Here is an 18,939-nt window from a genome sequence, read left to right as displayed (position 1 = left end):
GAGAGAATAACCCAGTGGGATTTCTACCTCTTCATTTCCTAATGAGTTTTTCGATAATGAGAGGTGACTTTGCCAGTCACTCTGGGCTCTATTATGGCTAATTTGACTCCACTTCACTTTCTCTGTTAATTATTAACACTAGCCTTTTTATCCTCATGAGACCACATTCCAGTTTCTCTCTTTTTAAGATTTTTATGAGCCTATCTTTAGGAAGGTGAAAGTCTTCGGGAGTAGGTTTTCACTTAATAGAAAGCTAGAACATTTATTATTCATTTAGGGAGACCCTGTGACATTGATTTAGAAGCATGGGGTGTTCTTTCTGATAGCTTTAATGTACTAGCAATGTGAAAGGGCTGTTAATTAAAGAATAAGAATCATGGTATGTTTCACTTGGGAATCTGTTCCTGGGAGAATGGTCATTTGCCACTTGCTAGCATATCCACCGATTAAAAGGTGACTAGTTCCAAGGGCTGCTTTTCAATAGCACTGGAAGAAAAAAAAAAAAAAAAAAAAGACAAGTTTTCCAGATGGCTTTCACTTGTCAGAAATGGTCACTTCCTATATCTTTTGCCATTAGGAGAATTGTGAAAAATAATATACAGGTGTGGCATTTATTTCTTGCAGTAGCTGCTACTTTTTCTTTCAGTTACATTTTACAACCCTGCTGATAATTACTTCGTTATGAAAACAAAATTTCCTCCAGTTTTAATAATATGTCTTTCCTGAGACTGTTTCCTTAGTAATCATTTAAAGTAATTATCCATTTAATCTCTTCAGAGAAGAAAAAGCAAGCAGTAGCCTTCCAACAGTCTTTTCTTATGTAAGCGTGGAGCTAGAGTTTGTTTGTATTGCTTGTGTTATTCTGGAAATCAGCAGGCAAGGCAGTCCACGTTGTGTAATAAGAGGGTTAGCTGTAACTCTGGTGTCACAAACCCTGCCTGAAGGACAAGAATATCATCCTGCAATAAGCTTCATTTCCTTTAGTTCCGGAAACTTAACTATTGCTGTAATGGAACCCAATACCAAGTTTATAGATACCACTGGCTGAATAAAATTCAAACAATCCGACCCTAACAAAATTACACATCACAAAATCCAGCACTATGATTGTAATTCTTGTTGGCAGTCTCAACACAGGCACCAAGGATCAAATGGGCACAAGGAGGAAACTACTCTTATACCACTTCAAGTGTTCCTTCGAAGTCAAGGTTGAAGCACGTTTACATGGCAGAGTTAGGAAGTCTTTGTTTCTGATGTCTACACTGTACCTATCCTAGAGAACTTCAAAGGGAGCAACCTCCAGAACCTTCCACAAAAACACAACCAAAAATAAAGAAAACAGTATCAAAATAGACATCCTCTCACTAAGGAACCAATGTGAAAAAGACAACTACACAACAGGAGAGTAGCATTTAATGTATTAATGCCAATTAATGAAAACACTGTTAAGTACTCATGAAAAGAGACTGAGAACACTGGACTCTAAAGTCCTCTACTTATCCACAGAACATATACTGAACAGGCAATATAGGTTCCTACATTGCAGTACCAATAGTTCTCAACTCTAACTAGAAAGCTAGTCATTTAGGATAAGAAGGTAGTTACGGCTCTATGTCTATTCAGCCTTTTGCATCCCTAGGAGTCTGCCATCCAGGGGACTAGCACCAATTGCAATGCTTCTTTTTGTGATATGGATGCCCCTATGGTAGCACTGAGATCGCCTACTTATTTCACTCAGGCCACTCCGAAGCTGATGGTAACAATACTCTGTTATAAGCAATGTGGGTTGTCACAGCACCTCTGATCTCATGATGGATGTCCCAGTATCCCATTTCCTATCCCCAAAATCAGGGGTAGGCAACCTATGGCACGCGTGCCGAAGGCGGCACCCGAGCTGATTTTCAGTGGCACTCACACTGCCCAGGTCCTGGCCACCGGTCCGGGGGGCTCTGCATTTTAATTTAATTTTAAATGAAGCTTCTTAAACATTTTTAAAACCTTATTTACTTTACATACAGCAATAGTTTAGTTATATATTATAGACTTCTAGAAAGAGACCTTCTAAAAACGTTAAAATTTATTACTGGCACGCGAAACCTTAAATTAGAGTGACTAAATGAAGACTCAGCACACCACTTCTGAAAGGTTGCCGACCCCTGCCCTAAATCATGCAGCTTTAATACAGAAAGGACATTCTGATACTGCTTTTTATATGCTTGATAACAAAAATAGCATAAAAATAATTTTAAAAACTAGTTTGTTGAGCATATGAATCCTGTAAATACAAGAAAAAATGTAAAGCTTGGAATAAACTGAGACATGGAATAAAATAGCATTTTGCCTTCCCTTAATAATTAAGGAAAACAGCGCATTTTATCTTTCTATTTAAAAACAGCAAATCTATTATTTTCTGAATGTTGTCTTAAAATGTTTGAAAAATAATCTGCAGGTAAAATAAAGTACAATTTATGCTTTTTAATTTAACCTACTTCATTTTCTAAAGTTTCATTGATATTCTCTGTATATTTCCACATGTAAAATCACCCAGAAAAAAGAACAATCAAGTTTAGTGTCTGCATGTTAGATGTAGCTATTATAAAAGCAAAACCAGTGCACCCAAGACAAATAAAAGCAAGAGCATTGCATTTCATAACCAAAATGTCTCAAGTTTTGGGCAAATACAAATGGTGTAAATTAAAAATCTCTTTCAGTTTGATGTACATGCTTAACTCCAATTAATACTAGGTCTACAATACATTTATAAATATGGTGTTAAAGCAGTGATGGCAATGAAAACTTAGTATGAGGGTACACTTACTGATACAGACCTATTTTAATATAATGCCTTAGTATTAAAAATAATATTAAAATACGCTATGCTGTGTTTACAGTGTTGCTTTAGAGGTAAGCAATTTATGCACTACTATATGGTTCAAGTATGGTATACAGTAAAGAATCTAGTGGGACAAAGAGACAGAGTAATAGCTTAATTTCAGAGGAACTCAGCAGAGAAATATTTATAGCAAAGAGGGGCACTATAACTTTTGTCTTGCTCTGGAAATTGAAATACAACAGAATTCTGGAGTGTGCGGAGACTGAAAGAAAAAAATATCATATGTAAACAAAAAGAAAAAAACGTAAGACCTTACTGTCATTTCTTAGGAAGTTATTTAGCAGTTGGAAAAGCGGGAAAGTATCCCAGGAATCTTGAGGTTGTGCCTCCAGTGCTGAATCCATATCAACAGAAAAGAGAGACCAAAATTTCTCTGCGTGTTCAGCTAATAAATCTGGCCACCAAGCAAAAGCCTATAATGTAACAACAACAAAAAAATTAGTAAACACAAGTCACAAAAAGAATAGCTACTGTATGGTAGCTATGGTCAAATATATTAGGATATGTCACTTTATGTCTTTTATCATGCATGGGTGATGTACAGTCCATGTGTGATAAATGTAAATGCATTCTTATACAGGCATGTATTAAAAAAAATACCACATTTGTCAACATGGGGAAAAAAATCAAACCAGAAATTATTTTGTTGGAAAGGCAGCACTAATATACTGCCAACAAGAGGAGGAAAATAGCAAACAAATTGTCTATAAACCTTTAAATAACCGAATATCATTCCATTGACTAACTGTTTTTGCCAACCAGGGGTGGGGGTAAAGAGAGAGAGAAACAGAAGAACTGAAAGTCTAAAGATAATCTTTGGAAAATTACAACACACACTAACTTTGATTTAATTCAGTTCTAAAGTTATAAGAAATCAGCCTAATTTATTGTCAAATGTTCTCTAAACAAATACATATTTAAAAGCATTTTGTCCTCATTCATTTATCAGAAGAAATTTGATTTATACTTTAACTAATAGATAATAATAATATCCACTGAAATCTGTATTTTTGATAGATGAAAAATCTTCATTTTTATCCTTATTTTGTCCTGAAGTTATAGACCATTCAAGATGAATAAATCCCCATTTCCTTTAATAAGTGTTATGGGTAGATATCTGGAGATTCAATCATTCTAGTTTATAACATCGCTTTCCACTAATTTAATAGTGTTTTTGAAAATACTGCTTTCTTGAGTGTAAGCTTCATGCATTAGGTGATCTTAGCTCAGAAGAATGGAGGTTGGGGAGGAAATTCATTCAAAAGTTGCTGTGTTCAGGCAAAATTAGGGACTCTACCACATTCACATCATGCATCTTTTTCCTGCATTTACATCTGTGCTTGGTGGAGAAGGAAAAGAATGAAAGGAATTGTACAGTAGTTGGATGTTATATCAAAGTGAGAAATAAGGTAAATGGAGATACTGGCGGTAAAGATGAAGGCTGAGTAATATTCTGAGCCTGTGAAAGAGCAGGTTTTAAAGTTCATACTAGTATCAAGCTAACACTGCTGCAACTGTTTTGTTCAGTGTCACTGCAAACATCTAATGCTGAGAAACATACAGTCACCTTGAATAAAAAGAGTTATATTACGGCCCCCATTTCAAGTGTGACCTCTAATCCCGAACACCTCCATTTCTGAAGTGCCAACATTGGACACACTTTGGGCCTGATCACCAGAGGGGCTGAGCACCCACAACTCCAACTGAAGTCAATGGCAACAACACGTGCTCAAACACGTCTGAAAATCAGGCCCTGGAGGTCTAAAATTCTAGAAATTCAGGTCTAGAACCGAAGAGCCCAAAATTAGATTCCACTTTTGAAAATGTGGTCATAAATGTTTACTTGTATCCTGGACTTCCTGATGACAGCCTAACATGGTGGGGTTTGTTTTTTTTATGAAAGGAATGATTGCAACATGATGAGAGAGAAGATGGCCTGGAGAAAGGTTTCTGAGAGGTACTGGTGCTCCCTGAAAGCACCTGCTGCTCCTAGAGAAGTTAACAGGAATGGAGGTGCTCAGCACACTGCTATATCAGGCCTTAAGGATACTGACTGGTAGTAAAGTGAACAGTACAGAACCTGTTACAAATTTTTTGGCAAGAATTTAAAATAGTTTCTTTTCCTGTAATGGGAAGAAGTCTCAGACTGACAAATTGAGCTTAAATGAGAGCTCATTAAGGAAACAATCCCCTAGCCCAAGAAAATAACCTACCACAATAAAAACAAGTAGCGTGAAAGTTTTTTTTTTAAAGTGTATCAGCATTGGCAGGTGTCCCTTTGGGACAGGCAAACAAAAATCTTTTCAGAACATATAGTCCCTCCCGCCCCCCCAAAATATTCTAGCAAGCCAGCCCATTCTATTCCCATTTTAAACCCCTTTGCAAATGACACTGTGAACCAAACAAATTCTCTGGACCCTCTCAAGAATTATCCAAAAGTGTCTGGGAGCAAGTGAGAAGAATGGGAAAACATATACTAGGGCTAAGATGTTGTTCCATCAAAATGAACAATATGAAAACAAGCTGAATGCAATTAGTGATTGGTCATATACATCCTAAGAGAACAAAAACATCTGACCTGATTAAAGAAAGACTGAAGTTCTTAGATTCTAGAAAAAGAGACAAATGTGGCAATACAAAATCAGAAATGATCTGAACAATTTATGACACACGTTCAAGACACATTAACAGCTCCATGCTACAAATGGTGAAAAACAATAATGCCTTGTTTGTGAGGAACCACATACCTCTCGTGCCTGTGGGAATCCGTAAATTTGGAGTGTTGTGGAATAGAAAAAAAAAGTTAAACTATTAAAACAAGGAGTTTGATGTCACTATTTTAGAGGCTACTAATCCATTTAATTAACTGCACCATCATAATTTCTGTACTTTTATGACCTGAGCTCAGTGTGATGTATTTATATTTTGAACAGGGACGAAGGATGCATATTTACAATTTTTGTATTCTTTGTTTCATTTACCTTTTAATATTCATTTCTGTTTATTTTATAACTTTCACTAAAAATGCACATTTATTTTTGGAAAACAAGAAGGAAGAAGTGATGCAAAAATAATAGTTTTGGTTTTGAACTTGACAGATTCAGTATTTCTGCAGGACTGATTTTCATTTGGGCAGATAAAAGAATAGAATATATCTTTTTGCAAAATTAATATAAAGGCATTATTTATTATTATATTTAATTACTAAGAAACACAATTCTTAAACAGTAAAATGTATTGCATATTGGTATTTTATCAGATTCCTTTGTTTTTTAAAGTCTACTATTCTAACACATCCTCAAAAGACAAAGAAAAATATATACATTTTATTAAGTAATCATTTACAGTGTAACACAGTGGTAATACTAGTGTAAAATAAAATCTCCTGGGAATTAATTTCATATTATTGAAGCAGCTGTTTCTTCAGTATAAAATAAAATATCCATAACAAGTTCACACTTGACAGATGTAAGCTAAAAACTAGATTCCACAGTGTGAGCTAAAAGCAGATGTTTTGAATGATCATATTTATAACTATATATATATATATATATATATATATATATATATATATATATAAAAAAATCTTGGTTTACCCCTTTGTATGCTTTTCCAGAAAATAATTCTAGGATTTTTTTTTATAGAACATCCTAGAAACTGTATCTTAAACAACTAGATGATCATATTAATGTTAATAATATAAATGTATATGTATTGGTCTATTTGTTCTTTTTTTGTAATACCTAGAGATAAAAGGTGCTATAATGCTTGTAGAGTCCATTGTAGTTTATGAATCAAGGAACAAAAAGACTTGAGAGGGTAAGAAATATGAAGTTGATTAAATTTACCTCTTCCATTTTAAAATGACATTTTAAAAAAGACAAGATAAATAGAATAGAAATAGTTGTTGAATCAGCTCCAAAAAACAATCATAATACCAACGTGAATATTTATTTCACCAGTCATCATTTTTAAAGTTAAAATGAATTGGCACAAGACACAATGAAACCTAGTGTTAAAAGTTATATTCCTTTCTGTGGGGATAAAAAGTTGGAAGGGACAACTGTATAAGGCTGAATGTTTTCGATACCATTTAATCGCCTGTTATTGATGTTATGCTCTTTAATCTGAAATTTCCAAAACTGGAGCTCATTCACAGGAATTCAGGTAGAGTTTTATTTCACTTCACTATTCTTAAGCTTCAAAACACTCATTTTCTCTGTAAATGTGAACTGCCTTAAACATATGTCAGAACCCAAAGTTAGAATGTTTCTTGACAGAATTCCTTCACATCATGGAGAAACAAAATAGGTATGAACCATTATCCTATAGTGAATGCAGATATCCTCACCTCTGCATGATGCTCTTCATTCTGCTGCAATACTTCGATGCAGAGCTCTGCAAGGTGAAGAACCTCTTCCAGCTTTCTAGCAGGAGTTGCTTGATTCAAGGTCTCTATACACACACACACACACACACACACACACACACATATATATAAAATGAAAAATATGTAAGTCAAAATTATTTTAGCTAGAAATACAGAAAAATAAACTGTATTTTACAGCAGAGAATGGTACTGGCAGGGAGCTGGAATACTGCATTGAAATAATTTTCTGATACACAAGCAATTCAACATTTTAGGGACGCTCTTTTAATGTAAATGAATGCAACTGTATGGCCACATCAATGGATTACAGAAAATATATCACCCACAAAGAAATCACTGGCCACTACGAACATTTTCTGATTTAATACATGAGAATGAAGAGGCGCAGCAACACATTAGATGCTCAACTTCTGCAACAAGAAAATTCTAATTCTCACCAAGGTCAGATATACAAAGACAGCAGACACAAGAGACTTTTTTTCTTATTGTATTGTCAATACAATGCCATTCTCACCAGATGAGTCATTACTGGCATTAGCAAGATTCATGCTTTTTGCTGCAGTTTAAATTCCAGGCATATTTTATCTGAATAAGAGCCTAAATTTTAGTTGATCTAAAAACTGGAAAAGTACAAAAAACGACATCATGTAATTAACTGATTTCTCTACCACCGCTTCCACCCCTCAATAACATTCTTTGAAGCAGAAGGTTCTTTTCTGCACTGCAGTGAAAACTAGCACTATGAAATAAAAGATGCTATAATAGGATTGCAAGGTACCCAATAAAAACTACACATGAAAGAAAACAAGTATAAATGAAAAAAAATACACATGAAACTAGGATAAGTTACTTTGCAGAATGGAATTAAAAATATCCCCCAGCAAAGAACGTAAAGGTGGACTAAATATTACTAAATCTTTAAAGGTGCAATTAAACTCAGTTTAGTTTCAAATAGAATATCCATCAGACTAAATCTAGGCAGACAGGAACAATTAACAATCAATTTGAAGAAAAAGTTAATACAATAAGAACAAACATATTGACCAGACTATATCACTATCTTCACCAGGAATAAGAAATTATTTTTAAGTGTATTAATTGCACTGAGACAGTTAACGAAGTCCTTGCTCTTAAGGGCTAACAACCTTAAAGATGTGGGATGGAAACAACGCAGTACAATACGATTCAAATATAAAGCAATGCATTATAAATAGAATAGGTCACAGAGCAGGAGGGTTTTCGGAAGTTTTCTGAAGGAGGTAACACAAGATGAGAACTCCACAAGCATTTTAGAGCCCTGCCTCATTCCATACGCATGTTCAGACATCATATGAGTGAAATTTCATAAATATCTTCACAGACAGAAAACGCTACCTAAGTTTCTTTCTTATGTACATACATTGCTACAGAACAATGGTAGATTGATAAGAAAAAAACCCTCCACCAACCAACCAACAAGACTTTGTTGTCTATATATATAAAAAAAAACTAGCTTGTGTACACGAAGTATTTTTTAAACACTTACAACTCTGCCAAATCAAAACATTTCTTCAGACAATGGAAAGGCATATGCCCCTGCCAAATTTCATGTGTCTACCCCAAAACACAAGGACACTAGAGCTCTTTACAATCATTTTAACAAGGGAAAATGATATTTTCCCCTACAGTCCTCAAACTTAAAAAAGGCTGCCATTTTTCTGCCTCAAAGGTTAAAGTCTGATAACATTAAAAGCAGTGGAAAAAGACCCATTAGAATGGTAATACTCAGGCAACATTAACTGTTAATTTATTGTACTTCATCTCCAATCTAAGTCTCTTAATACCGAAAAAAGTGGAAGATTGAAAAACACTATCTTGACGCAAGATACTATTTTGGCCCAATTCTCCATGAGTGTGCTGCATTGTGTAGTAACCATGTATTTAAGGTTGACTGTAAAAAAAGTACTATCCATGCACAACTTACAAAACAGGCAAATATGTTTTTGCAACAACTACTAATTAATTGCAGTTTAAACAGACTACATTCCCCACTGCTAATGCCTGCTGGGATTTCAACACTGCGGCCTGTCCCCATGATCTAAATCCTATTGGGGCACAGTGACTGACAGCTTGAAATAAGACATATTTTGGGTCCTCCATGGGGTACAGACTACTACACCCAATCAGGACCCTGACTTCATGAAAAATGGGCCATCTCAGAGGTGTGCTCCCCATCCAAACAGTCAGTCAAGAATTATCTGTAGGGCTAATAATTACCTGGCTGCCAGGATTCCTGACTATGTGCAAAGTTCATGAGGCAAGAAGTCCTATGGCCTGTGTTATGCAGGAGATCAGATGCGGTGATCACAATGCTCTCTTCTGGCCTTAACATCTATTAATCTATGAACCATTCCCGTGTCTATCACTATCATCCTGATTCTTGGCAAGGACTACCCACTGGAACAGACACTGCTGCAAGAAGTACTCCTTAGAACTCAAAGGAGCCATCACTCCAAAGCTAAGAGCTGTGAACCAGAGACATTAACATCCCACTACATATGTCAATTGTACACTGTAGGGGGCAAACATGAGTAACTTAACACTATTGTCCAGTCAAGAAAATTGAAATGGCATATAGGGAAACAGAAATATTAGGCAATGGTTAATGATAAATAGAGGCATTTACAACCATCAAACAAACCCTTCCATTCCTCACCGGACAGGAACACAAGCAACCAGATAGAGGGCTCCACCCAGACAACAGTCTTTTTAAATAGAATTCTACTCCACCCCTATGTGAAACAATACTAAGTCACACTCTAAACATGATGGTCCCTGAATTTCTTTGTCATTAACCTAGCTTTTGTAAGGAAACCCTATCTAGTTCAACAGATGGACCAGATACCCGAGGCCATCTTGCAGTGTTAATGAGGCCAGAGTTACCTGGTAGGAATTGAATGGGCCCCAAGGACAGCACTGTCATCTGAGTCATATACAGTTGGTTCCACCAACTTTCTCTTGTTGAGAGGGTAGATTGCCTCCCACCAAATTTCCTTTTAATGTCATAAGGTAAGCACGTCCAGTTAGGACCCCCTGGCCTTTCTGGTCTCAGTGTATGCTCCAAGATCTAGACTAATCTTGTGACATCTGCAGGTTTCATGGGGATGTGCCCATAGAAGTTCAAACCCGGCCTGCCTGCCCCACCTCTTTCAACATGATGATTCAGAGGAAATGTTATTCAATAAACTGCTGAGTCTTACATAGAACTTGCTGTCTTCTACCTCTTTCTCTACGAAATAGGACAATATGGCCCAAAAAGAAACAGATGAGTTTATGGAATAATAATCTGAAGTGCTGCATTGATTACAAGTATCTGGAACAGCTTCTGAGAAGTACTTCTTAGTGGACAGCTTAGCATTACTGGAGCAAAAATAATTTTACAGTATTCACTCATACATTAATTTAACCTTCTCTAGTATAAAAATATACCACTGATTTAAACTGGGTTTTCAGAACCCAAAAATAATCCTTGCAGCACACTAGAGCTAAGTCTGTATGTAGAAACAAACATATAAAATGACATATATGTTCAAATATGGAAACAGAATGCAGATGAAATGCACGGTTTCTAACATGTTATCATAATAATTCTTCTCCCTTATAGTAAAGATAGGTACAAATATTTATACAATTGACTTCCATTCCTGATCTCCTACTGATTACATCACCTGACCACCAATGATTTACAAAGAATGAAAAGCTACTTGATCTAAACTGAATACACATATAAAATAATAGTAATAAAAAATAACAAGACCTGTATGTCATTATGCTTACAATCTTTTCTGTTGGTACCCTCATTCCTGGAAAATAACATGATTGTTACAACTTACTGTGTTAGTTACTGTGTTATGTATTAACATACATAATATGTCCTTAATGACCTGTAAAGTTAATGCTCCTGTATAGTACTAAATATTAAAAAGAATGGAAATTACTAAGTAAGGACACACAAACAATTGTCACAGCCTTAACATTCATTCTGCACACAGACCTTTTATAACAATAATTCTTAATAACAAGCGTACAGACCAGTTTGATTCTGCTCTAACATAACACAATAATTGTCATAGATTGTAAAGTCCCTGGGGCAGTGACGATGGGTGAGATCCTGGCCATGTTGCAGTAATATAAGTTTTGCCACTGTCTTCTATAGGGCCACTGTCTTACACTCCACATCTTATACATGGTTTTATGAAAGGCTAAATTCTTTACGCCCTTAACATGAATATGAGTGGGGTGTTAACATTTTTATGTACAGTTCTAAAAAAGGAATGTGATACATGGCTACCATTCACTTACATTACGTAGATATATTATTTTAACTACTTAATATTTATATTAAAAAACCTTAATCAGGACTGAAACCCCATTGCATGAAGCACAGTACAAACACAAACTATGCTTAGCACAATGGGGTTTCAATCCTGACTGAGGCCTCGACATAAATATTGTAGTTAAAACAATGACACCTACAAAATATAAGTGAACCATAGCGGTCACATTACTTTTTTTCCAGAACTGTACATACAAATGTTAATGCTTAACTCATTCATGTAAAACTCTATGCTAAGTACTATTACCATAACAACCTGCTTTGGTTCATCTAAAGAAGGCACCTTCCCCTTTGTAAATGTTGCCGGACAAACCACTCTTCCGTCCCCATGCCTAATTATTCTCTTCCCAAATTGATCGGATATGCACCTTTCTGAGGAATCACTTTCATTTGTTGGCTATATAAATAAATAAAGGGTTACCTGTCTTTAGTTAGTACATTTAGAACAGTGGTTCCCAATCAAGGGTATGCATATCCATGGGGGCACGCAGAGGTCTTCCAAGCGGTACATCAACTCATCTAGATATTTGCCTAGTTTTACAACAAGCTACATAAAAAGCACTAGTGAATGACTTGTTTGTACTGCTCTATATACTATATGCTGAAATGTAAGTACAATATTTACCGTATATACTCATTCATAAGCCAAATTTTTTTGGGAAGCACCAGAGACAGGGGTCGGCTTATGAACGGGTATAGAGAGGGAGAGGTGGGACACAGCCCCTTCCCCCAACAGAGGGGGCAAGGAGAGGCAGCACAGCCAGCAGAGCCAGAAGGGAAGAGGCGGGGCCAGAGTCTCTCCACTTCTGGCCATGCTGCTCTCCCCCCAGCCTCCGAAGCAGCCACGCCACTCGGCCCCGCCCCCCAGAGCAGGCTGTGGCTGTGCTGCCCGGGTGCCGGAGCATGCCATCTGTGCCACCCAGCCCAGCCCGCTGGAACATGCTGCGGCTGCGCTGCCCAGCCTGCCGGAGCAGCTCCAACCAGGCCAGAGAGATCCTCCCCTGGCCCTCCCCAGCTAAGGTGGGAGGGGTTGGGGGGTCTCGGGCTAGGGGTGGAGTCATGTGGGGGGTGGTCACAGGGGTTACTCCCAACACCCAGCTTCTCCCCCTCAAAAAATTTTCCCACCAGTTGCTGTCCTGGCCCGTCAGGGAAGCAGCTGGCGCGCCGGGACACTTCATTTACTTAGATTTACCTCCGTGCCTGCGGACGCTCAAGGTAAACAAACCATGTTGGCTCCCCGGTGGTTTATCCTGATGGCCTGGGAGCCAAAGTTTGCTGACCCCTGGAATTATAGGGTCGGCTTATGAACGGGTTATAAAAATTTTCCATTTTTACTTATCCATCTTGGGGGGGGGGGGGGGGTCAGCTTAAAAACAAACTGGCTTATGATCGAGTATATACGGTATATTCCAATTGATTTATTTGATAATGATATGGTAAAAATAAGAAAGCAATTTTTCACTAAGTGTGCTGTGACACTTTTGTATATTTATATCTGATTTTGTAAGTAAGTAGCTTTTAAGTGAGGTGAAACTTGGAATATGCAAGACAAATCAGACTCCTGAAAGAGGTACAGTCATCTGGAAAGGTTGAAAACCACTGTATTAGAAAACCAATAAGCCAATTTTTAAAGTTTTTTTCCCCAAGCAAAGGGAACACACCTCTTCATTTTTGATATGGGCCTTATTTGTACAATCAGCTGTTATTTGGAAGCTCCAATACATCAGGAATATTGGAAAAATATTCTGCTCTTTGTTTGTGAATATTTATAACCATTGTAAAGCAACCAAACACAAAAATCACCACACAAAAAAATGGAAATCTGTTCTGTCAGTCTTCATTATGTTTCTTCTCCTCTCAAATGGTAAAGGTGTTTGTGAAGATACATTTACACTGCTCAGATTAACAACACACTGCAGGAAACAAGCTCCTGCAAGTCAGCAAGTATACCTGTTGACATCTTTTAGTAAACAAACAGCAAAAGCCATCAATCATCTGTTTTCTACTTCACTTTCTCACCAAAGAAAAAAGAAAGGCTTGGAAGTAATGGATGACATCTCAAGTATGTATTATCAGTGAGTCACATATGGTATCAAGAAAACATCCGACATTGCTAACTGAGCTAAGTAAACTGACTAATCTCAAGGTTTTGAAATGAAAAGATGACTACTTCATAGATTCAGAGAGTTTAAGGCTAGAAGGGACCATTAGATCATCTAGTGTGACTTCCTGTATATCACAGGTTTTTAAATTTCACCCAGTTACCCCTGTATTGAGCCCAAGATCTTACTTCTATTTCACTAAAGCATAACTTGTATTTAGTTAAAGCATATCTTCCTGAAAGGCATCGAGTTTTGATTTGTAGATATCAAATCAAAGACCCCACCAATTCCCTTAGCTGTGTCTCTGAGTGGTTAATCACCCTCACTGTTAAAAAATTGTGCCTAATTTCTAATTCGAATTTGTCTAGTGTCAGCTTCCAGTCATTAGTGCTTGTTATGTCTTTCTCTGCTAAATTAAAGAGCCATTTAGAACCTGGTATTTTCTTCCTATGAAGGCACTTTTCCAATGTAAACAAGTCACTACTAAAACTTCTTTTCGATAAGCTAAGTAGATTAAGTTCTTTAAGTCTCCCACTGAAAGGCATTTTCTCCAGCCTTCAAATAATTTTTGTGGCTCTATTCTGCCATCTCTCCAATTTTTCAACATCCTTTAAAAATGTGGACATCAGAACTGAACACAGGATTCTACTATTGGTTTCATCAATGTAATATACAGAGGTAAAAATGACTTGCCTAATCCTACTCACTATTCCCCCATTTCTACATCCAAGTATTGCACTGGGAACTCAGGTTGAGTGTTTCTTCCCACTATTACACCACTACCACTGTTTTCCATTTTGGATGTATGGGCTGCATTCTTTGTTCCTAGATGTATAACATGGCATTTGGCTGTTTAAAAACACATTTTGTTTGAACACACCCAGCTTACCAAGCAATCCAGATCGCTCTGTATGACTGCCCTGCATGCATCATTATTTACCACACCACCAATCTGTGTGTCTGTCAGGCCCTGCTGGCCTTGAGCCTGAATTTGTGGGGGTCATGGAAGTCATTACACTCCAATCCTCCACCTGGCAGCTCACAGACAGGAGCTGGACCATGGCCCAGGAAGCCCAACTGGGACACAAGCCTCGCCCGTATTCTCTGACTGGGAGAGCTCCAAGACTCCTTCTGGGGCCACACAGCCCTATTTCAGCCAGAAGAGGAAACAGGAAGCTATCTAAATAACTGGGCTCCACCCTGTCATGGACGGCAACACTGGGGTTTACCTGTTCCTGCATTCTGATCCTGACCTAGCCTGATTCTTGGTAGCTGCCTTCTGGTTCCTGCCCTCTGGTACTGTCACCTGATCTTGACATTCTGATACCCTGACTCTGCCTGCCTCCTGACACCTCTCTCTTGGTCCAGCCCTCCGATGGTCACTTGACTCTTATCTCCTGGCTTTCTGCCCTGATTCCTTGGCCCATGCCCAATGCTAGGCCACCCACACCACAGCCCCGACTGTCCTTTTTAAGGACCAAGTATGTATACTACTGGTCGGCACTATCCTCTGTTTGCCCATGAATCAGTTCACAATCACTGGTCCAGTGATTAATTCACCTTTTTCATCACAATGAGGTCCAAAATAGAAATTTCATTGTGTTGAGTGCAATACCTCCTGTGTTAGAAAATCTTCTATAATTTTTAGAAACTCTAATGATGTTTTACTGCTGGTTGCATGAGACCTACAGTATATGTCTCCCAAACTGAAATCCCCAATAACAAAACAATTTTTCTTTCTTCCCAGGTAGTTCATCCTATTCTCTCATTTGATTTGGTGGTCTGTAACAGATGCTCCCAACCAGTACTCCCTCCTGGGCTTTGTTAGTTAGCATTCAAGATCCTATGGTTCTGAATTATCCATAACTCTAAAACAGGTAATGGTGTTTTCAATGTAGAGTTCCACCCTTGACCTCTTCTACCTGGCTCTATCCTTTCTGAACAGGTTATAACCAGTGTTTTTAATATTCCAATCATGCAAATTGTCACAATAGGTTTTAGTAACGTCAATTATATTAAGTTTCTTCTAATCAATAAGAATCTCCAATTTCTCTTGCTTGTTACCCAGACTTCTAGTATTGGTATATAAGTACATGAATCATTTCTTCTCTTCACATTCATTGTCAGATCAGTTCAATTTGTTTGTGATATGCACCCTCCCCTGCATTGTTAGACTCCCTCTTGGCTGCTCCACTTAGTCTTCACTGAGAAGTTTACCCCTATACCTGGGAGATGCATTTGTACATCCCTGACTCCCACCTGGATGAAACCCAATGTTCCACAAAACCAAAATCTTCAACTTCACACCAGTGGCACAGCCAAGGGTTCATTTACAGTATTTTCTCCCTTCTCTTGGTTATGGGACCAGAAGGATCTCAGAGAGGATCACTTGGAATTTCCTCTTCTTCAGTTCCCTTTCAAAATCTCTGAAGTTTTCTATTCTCTCTGTAGGTCTAGGTGATGCTGAGTCATTGGTTCCAATGTGTATCATCACCTGTGGAAACCAGCCAGATACTTTCATAAACCCATCCATCCAGAGAGACTGTTGTTCTTGTGCCAGTTGCTGAATTCTCTGTCCATGTTTCTTAATGTGAAGTTGCTGATGACAATTGTTGGCCTTCCTAGGAAGGTTGAAGAACCTGTCTTGGTAGCTGATTGCTTCATACCACAAAGATGTCCATCAGGTATGTTGCCCATCGCTTTCTGTTCTGTTTCCCCAGAGACTGGTGCCCCCTGGTAGTCAACTTGCTCAGTATCTCATAATTTGATCCTTCTAGCCAGGTTGAATGCCTCCTGGCTCTCTTTTCCCCCTTGGTCACAAATTGCCAGTCCAGTTCTTCAGTTTCTACTCTCTCTGGTTCTCCCATCAGCAATCCTTCCCTTTGTGGCATTAGTGGCAATGATTTCAAAATATGATTGTCTAAGAAGTCTTTGTTTTCTTGGATGCTGTAGACTGAGGTGCTGAAACTTGTGCTTTCACAGCATGTATCTTCAGTGCTTAAAGTGATCTGAAAAAGATGTGTGGAGGGGCCATTCACTTTCTACAGGAATGAAAGTGACATCACATCTGCCTGACTCCCTCCTTCACATCAATTCTTGCTCCCACCAGGCCTTCATCAATTCTGTCTGTCTTCCCTCCCCCACACACTTGTCCTGCAAGCAGGTCTCAAAGGAACTCTGATTAGTAACCCAGGTGGAATTGCAGAAATTGTATTTGCTGGTTCTGTGACCCCTTTTGACCAGGTATTCTTTAAGTACTGTGTATCTTCTCCTTCAGTCTGGCTACCAATTAGCATTTTGTGCACCAGAACTTTCTTCTATCTTTGGGCAGAAAGGAAAATATAGCACATCTAAAGCAGGCCAGAGAAGTTTGTTTCTTGTCATTCATATCTGCTGCCTGGTGTAGGACAACACCTAAAATAAGACACTATAGTCCCTTCTGTCAACTCCCTCAGAAAACCCCATTTGTAGCTCCTATGCACCAATTCAGGAGCTCACCTGGCAGCTAACAAATACCAACCCTCACTACTCAGCTCAATCCCCTTGTTAATAGGGAGGGATTAACCATGTGCTCAGAAACTTTAAACACCAGGCCTGGTCACAGAGCCATGGGGACCTTACTGAGACACTAACAAACAGACCTGTCTCGGCTAGCCTGTTCAGGGGCCCACAGCCTAGCCACACGACCTTCACAGAGAACAACCAGAAGCATGAAACACATAACTTGCCAAGTTCCTCTACTTCAAAACACAGGATCTGCAGCTATGCCCTCCAAAATTCCCGTTTGCCACTTCTGCTTGCCTCTTCCAAGTAGTGCTCGCCTGCTTTATAGGCTTCTTCAAGATGATTTTCATGTGTGTGTATCACAACCACCTTATGTGAAGAAAATGCTTAGTTTATATCAGAAATTATTCAGTGAAAAAAAATGTTATTTCAATCATTTGGAGGGCTGTTTTTGTCCATAAAACAGCCATGACTAAGATTATATTACACAATGTATCATTTTACATTATTTTCTCTCTCTTTTTTTTTTTTAATGTTTTGCAGATGTATGTATCAGGATGTCATATAGGAGTGAAAAGTCTCAAAGGATATGAACTCCATGGAATGCCACTAGATCAAAAGAGAAAGGAGCATGGTTCGTTGATTAAATCAGGGAACTGGGACTCACTCAGATAATACAGTGATAAGTGGCAATACAAAACCCTAAGATGGGTTCCTTTCTCCAGCGTTACCGGTGACTCATATTAGGCTGGGATGTGCCTTCTTAAAAAGCAGTCTGTTTCAGGCAGCCCCTACCTCCACCTACTGTCAAAAAAATGATACCGTATTAAAAGGGGATATCTTAAGCTATGTGAATTTGTTTTTTCCTCCTATAGTTTTCAATGAAAAGGAATAATTTAACATAGCAACTAATTCATAAGATAAACAGTACGTGACACCTCAGACAAATGAAGACCAAGCAACAGATATTTATTTTGTATTTTATAGTAATGGTCTTGAGGTTACAACCAAGACTGGGGACACATGGTGTTAGACCCTGTTCAAACAAGTAGTATGAAACAGTCCTTTCCCTGAAGAGCTTACAATTTAAATACATGACAGAAAGGGCTGGGTGGGAAACAGAGGAACAGATGGAGGAAGTAACTTGTCCATTGTTACACAACACTATAAAACCTTGTTGGAGAGACATTTTGAGTCTTCAAAAATCCCAACACAGCCCACCTCCAATGGGATTGCCAAGAGCTGATCCTCCTGAGGCTGAAAAAATTAATTTTCCTAATTAAAAATTTAATTTAAATTTCAGTTATGTGCTACAGATATTCTAGGATTATGGAACTACAGACAGGAGCATTAAAATAAACTGAAATAAAATAATTACTGTGAATTAAACATAAATCATTTCTTGTTGGGATATCTTTAGGGAAATATGTTTGCCATAGGCATGAACCTTTTCCAGTTTAACATCTTTACCATTTTGTATTCTAATAATATTCCCTAACAAAAAACTAGTGATGCCACATGGGGGGCGGGGGGGAGGGGAGAGGAGAAAAGGAAATATGAAAAAACTCAAATAGTGTTAAAATCAGTTTTATCTAATCTCGGACTGCAAGATATAAAACAATTGTATGTTTATTGCATGATGTCCCTACAGGGCAGAGTTAAGGTTATTTTGGGA

The 18,939-nt window shown here is 37.9% G+C and overlaps 1 protein-coding gene across 26 annotated transcripts in view; it reads right to left on the bottom strand.

Moving 5' to 3' along the window:
* CADPS2 (calcium dependent secretion activator 2) overlaps window positions 1-18,939 on the bottom strand; it is a 570,146-nt gene that overhangs the window by 90,262 nt on the left and 460,945 nt on the right. For 15 of the 26 annotated variants that reach the window (XM_034768448.1, XM_034768267.1, XM_034768239.1 and 12 more), the window contains 3 exons: window positions 7,245-7,348; window positions 5,641-5,649; window positions 3,150-3,306 (listed from right to left, as the gene is read on the bottom strand). In XM_034768448.1, the coding sequence (XP_034624339.1) occupies window positions 3,150-3,306; window positions 5,641-5,649; window positions 7,245-7,348 (270 nt within the window). The remainder of the gene's footprint in view (window positions 1-3,149; window positions 3,307-5,640; window positions 5,650-7,244; window positions 7,349-18,939) is intronic. The other 11 variants (XM_034768287.1, XM_034768258.1, XM_034768330.1 and 8 more) reach the window with 1 other exon arrangement.

This window comes from Trachemys scripta, chromosome 1, assembly GCF_013100865.1.
Source record: "Trachemys scripta elegans isolate TJP31775 chromosome 1, CAS_Tse_1.0, whole genome shotgun sequence".
Taxonomy (NCBI): Eukaryota; Metazoa; Chordata; order Testudines; family Emydidae; genus Trachemys; species Trachemys scripta.
This window is presented reverse-complemented; position numbering and strand designations above follow the sequence as displayed.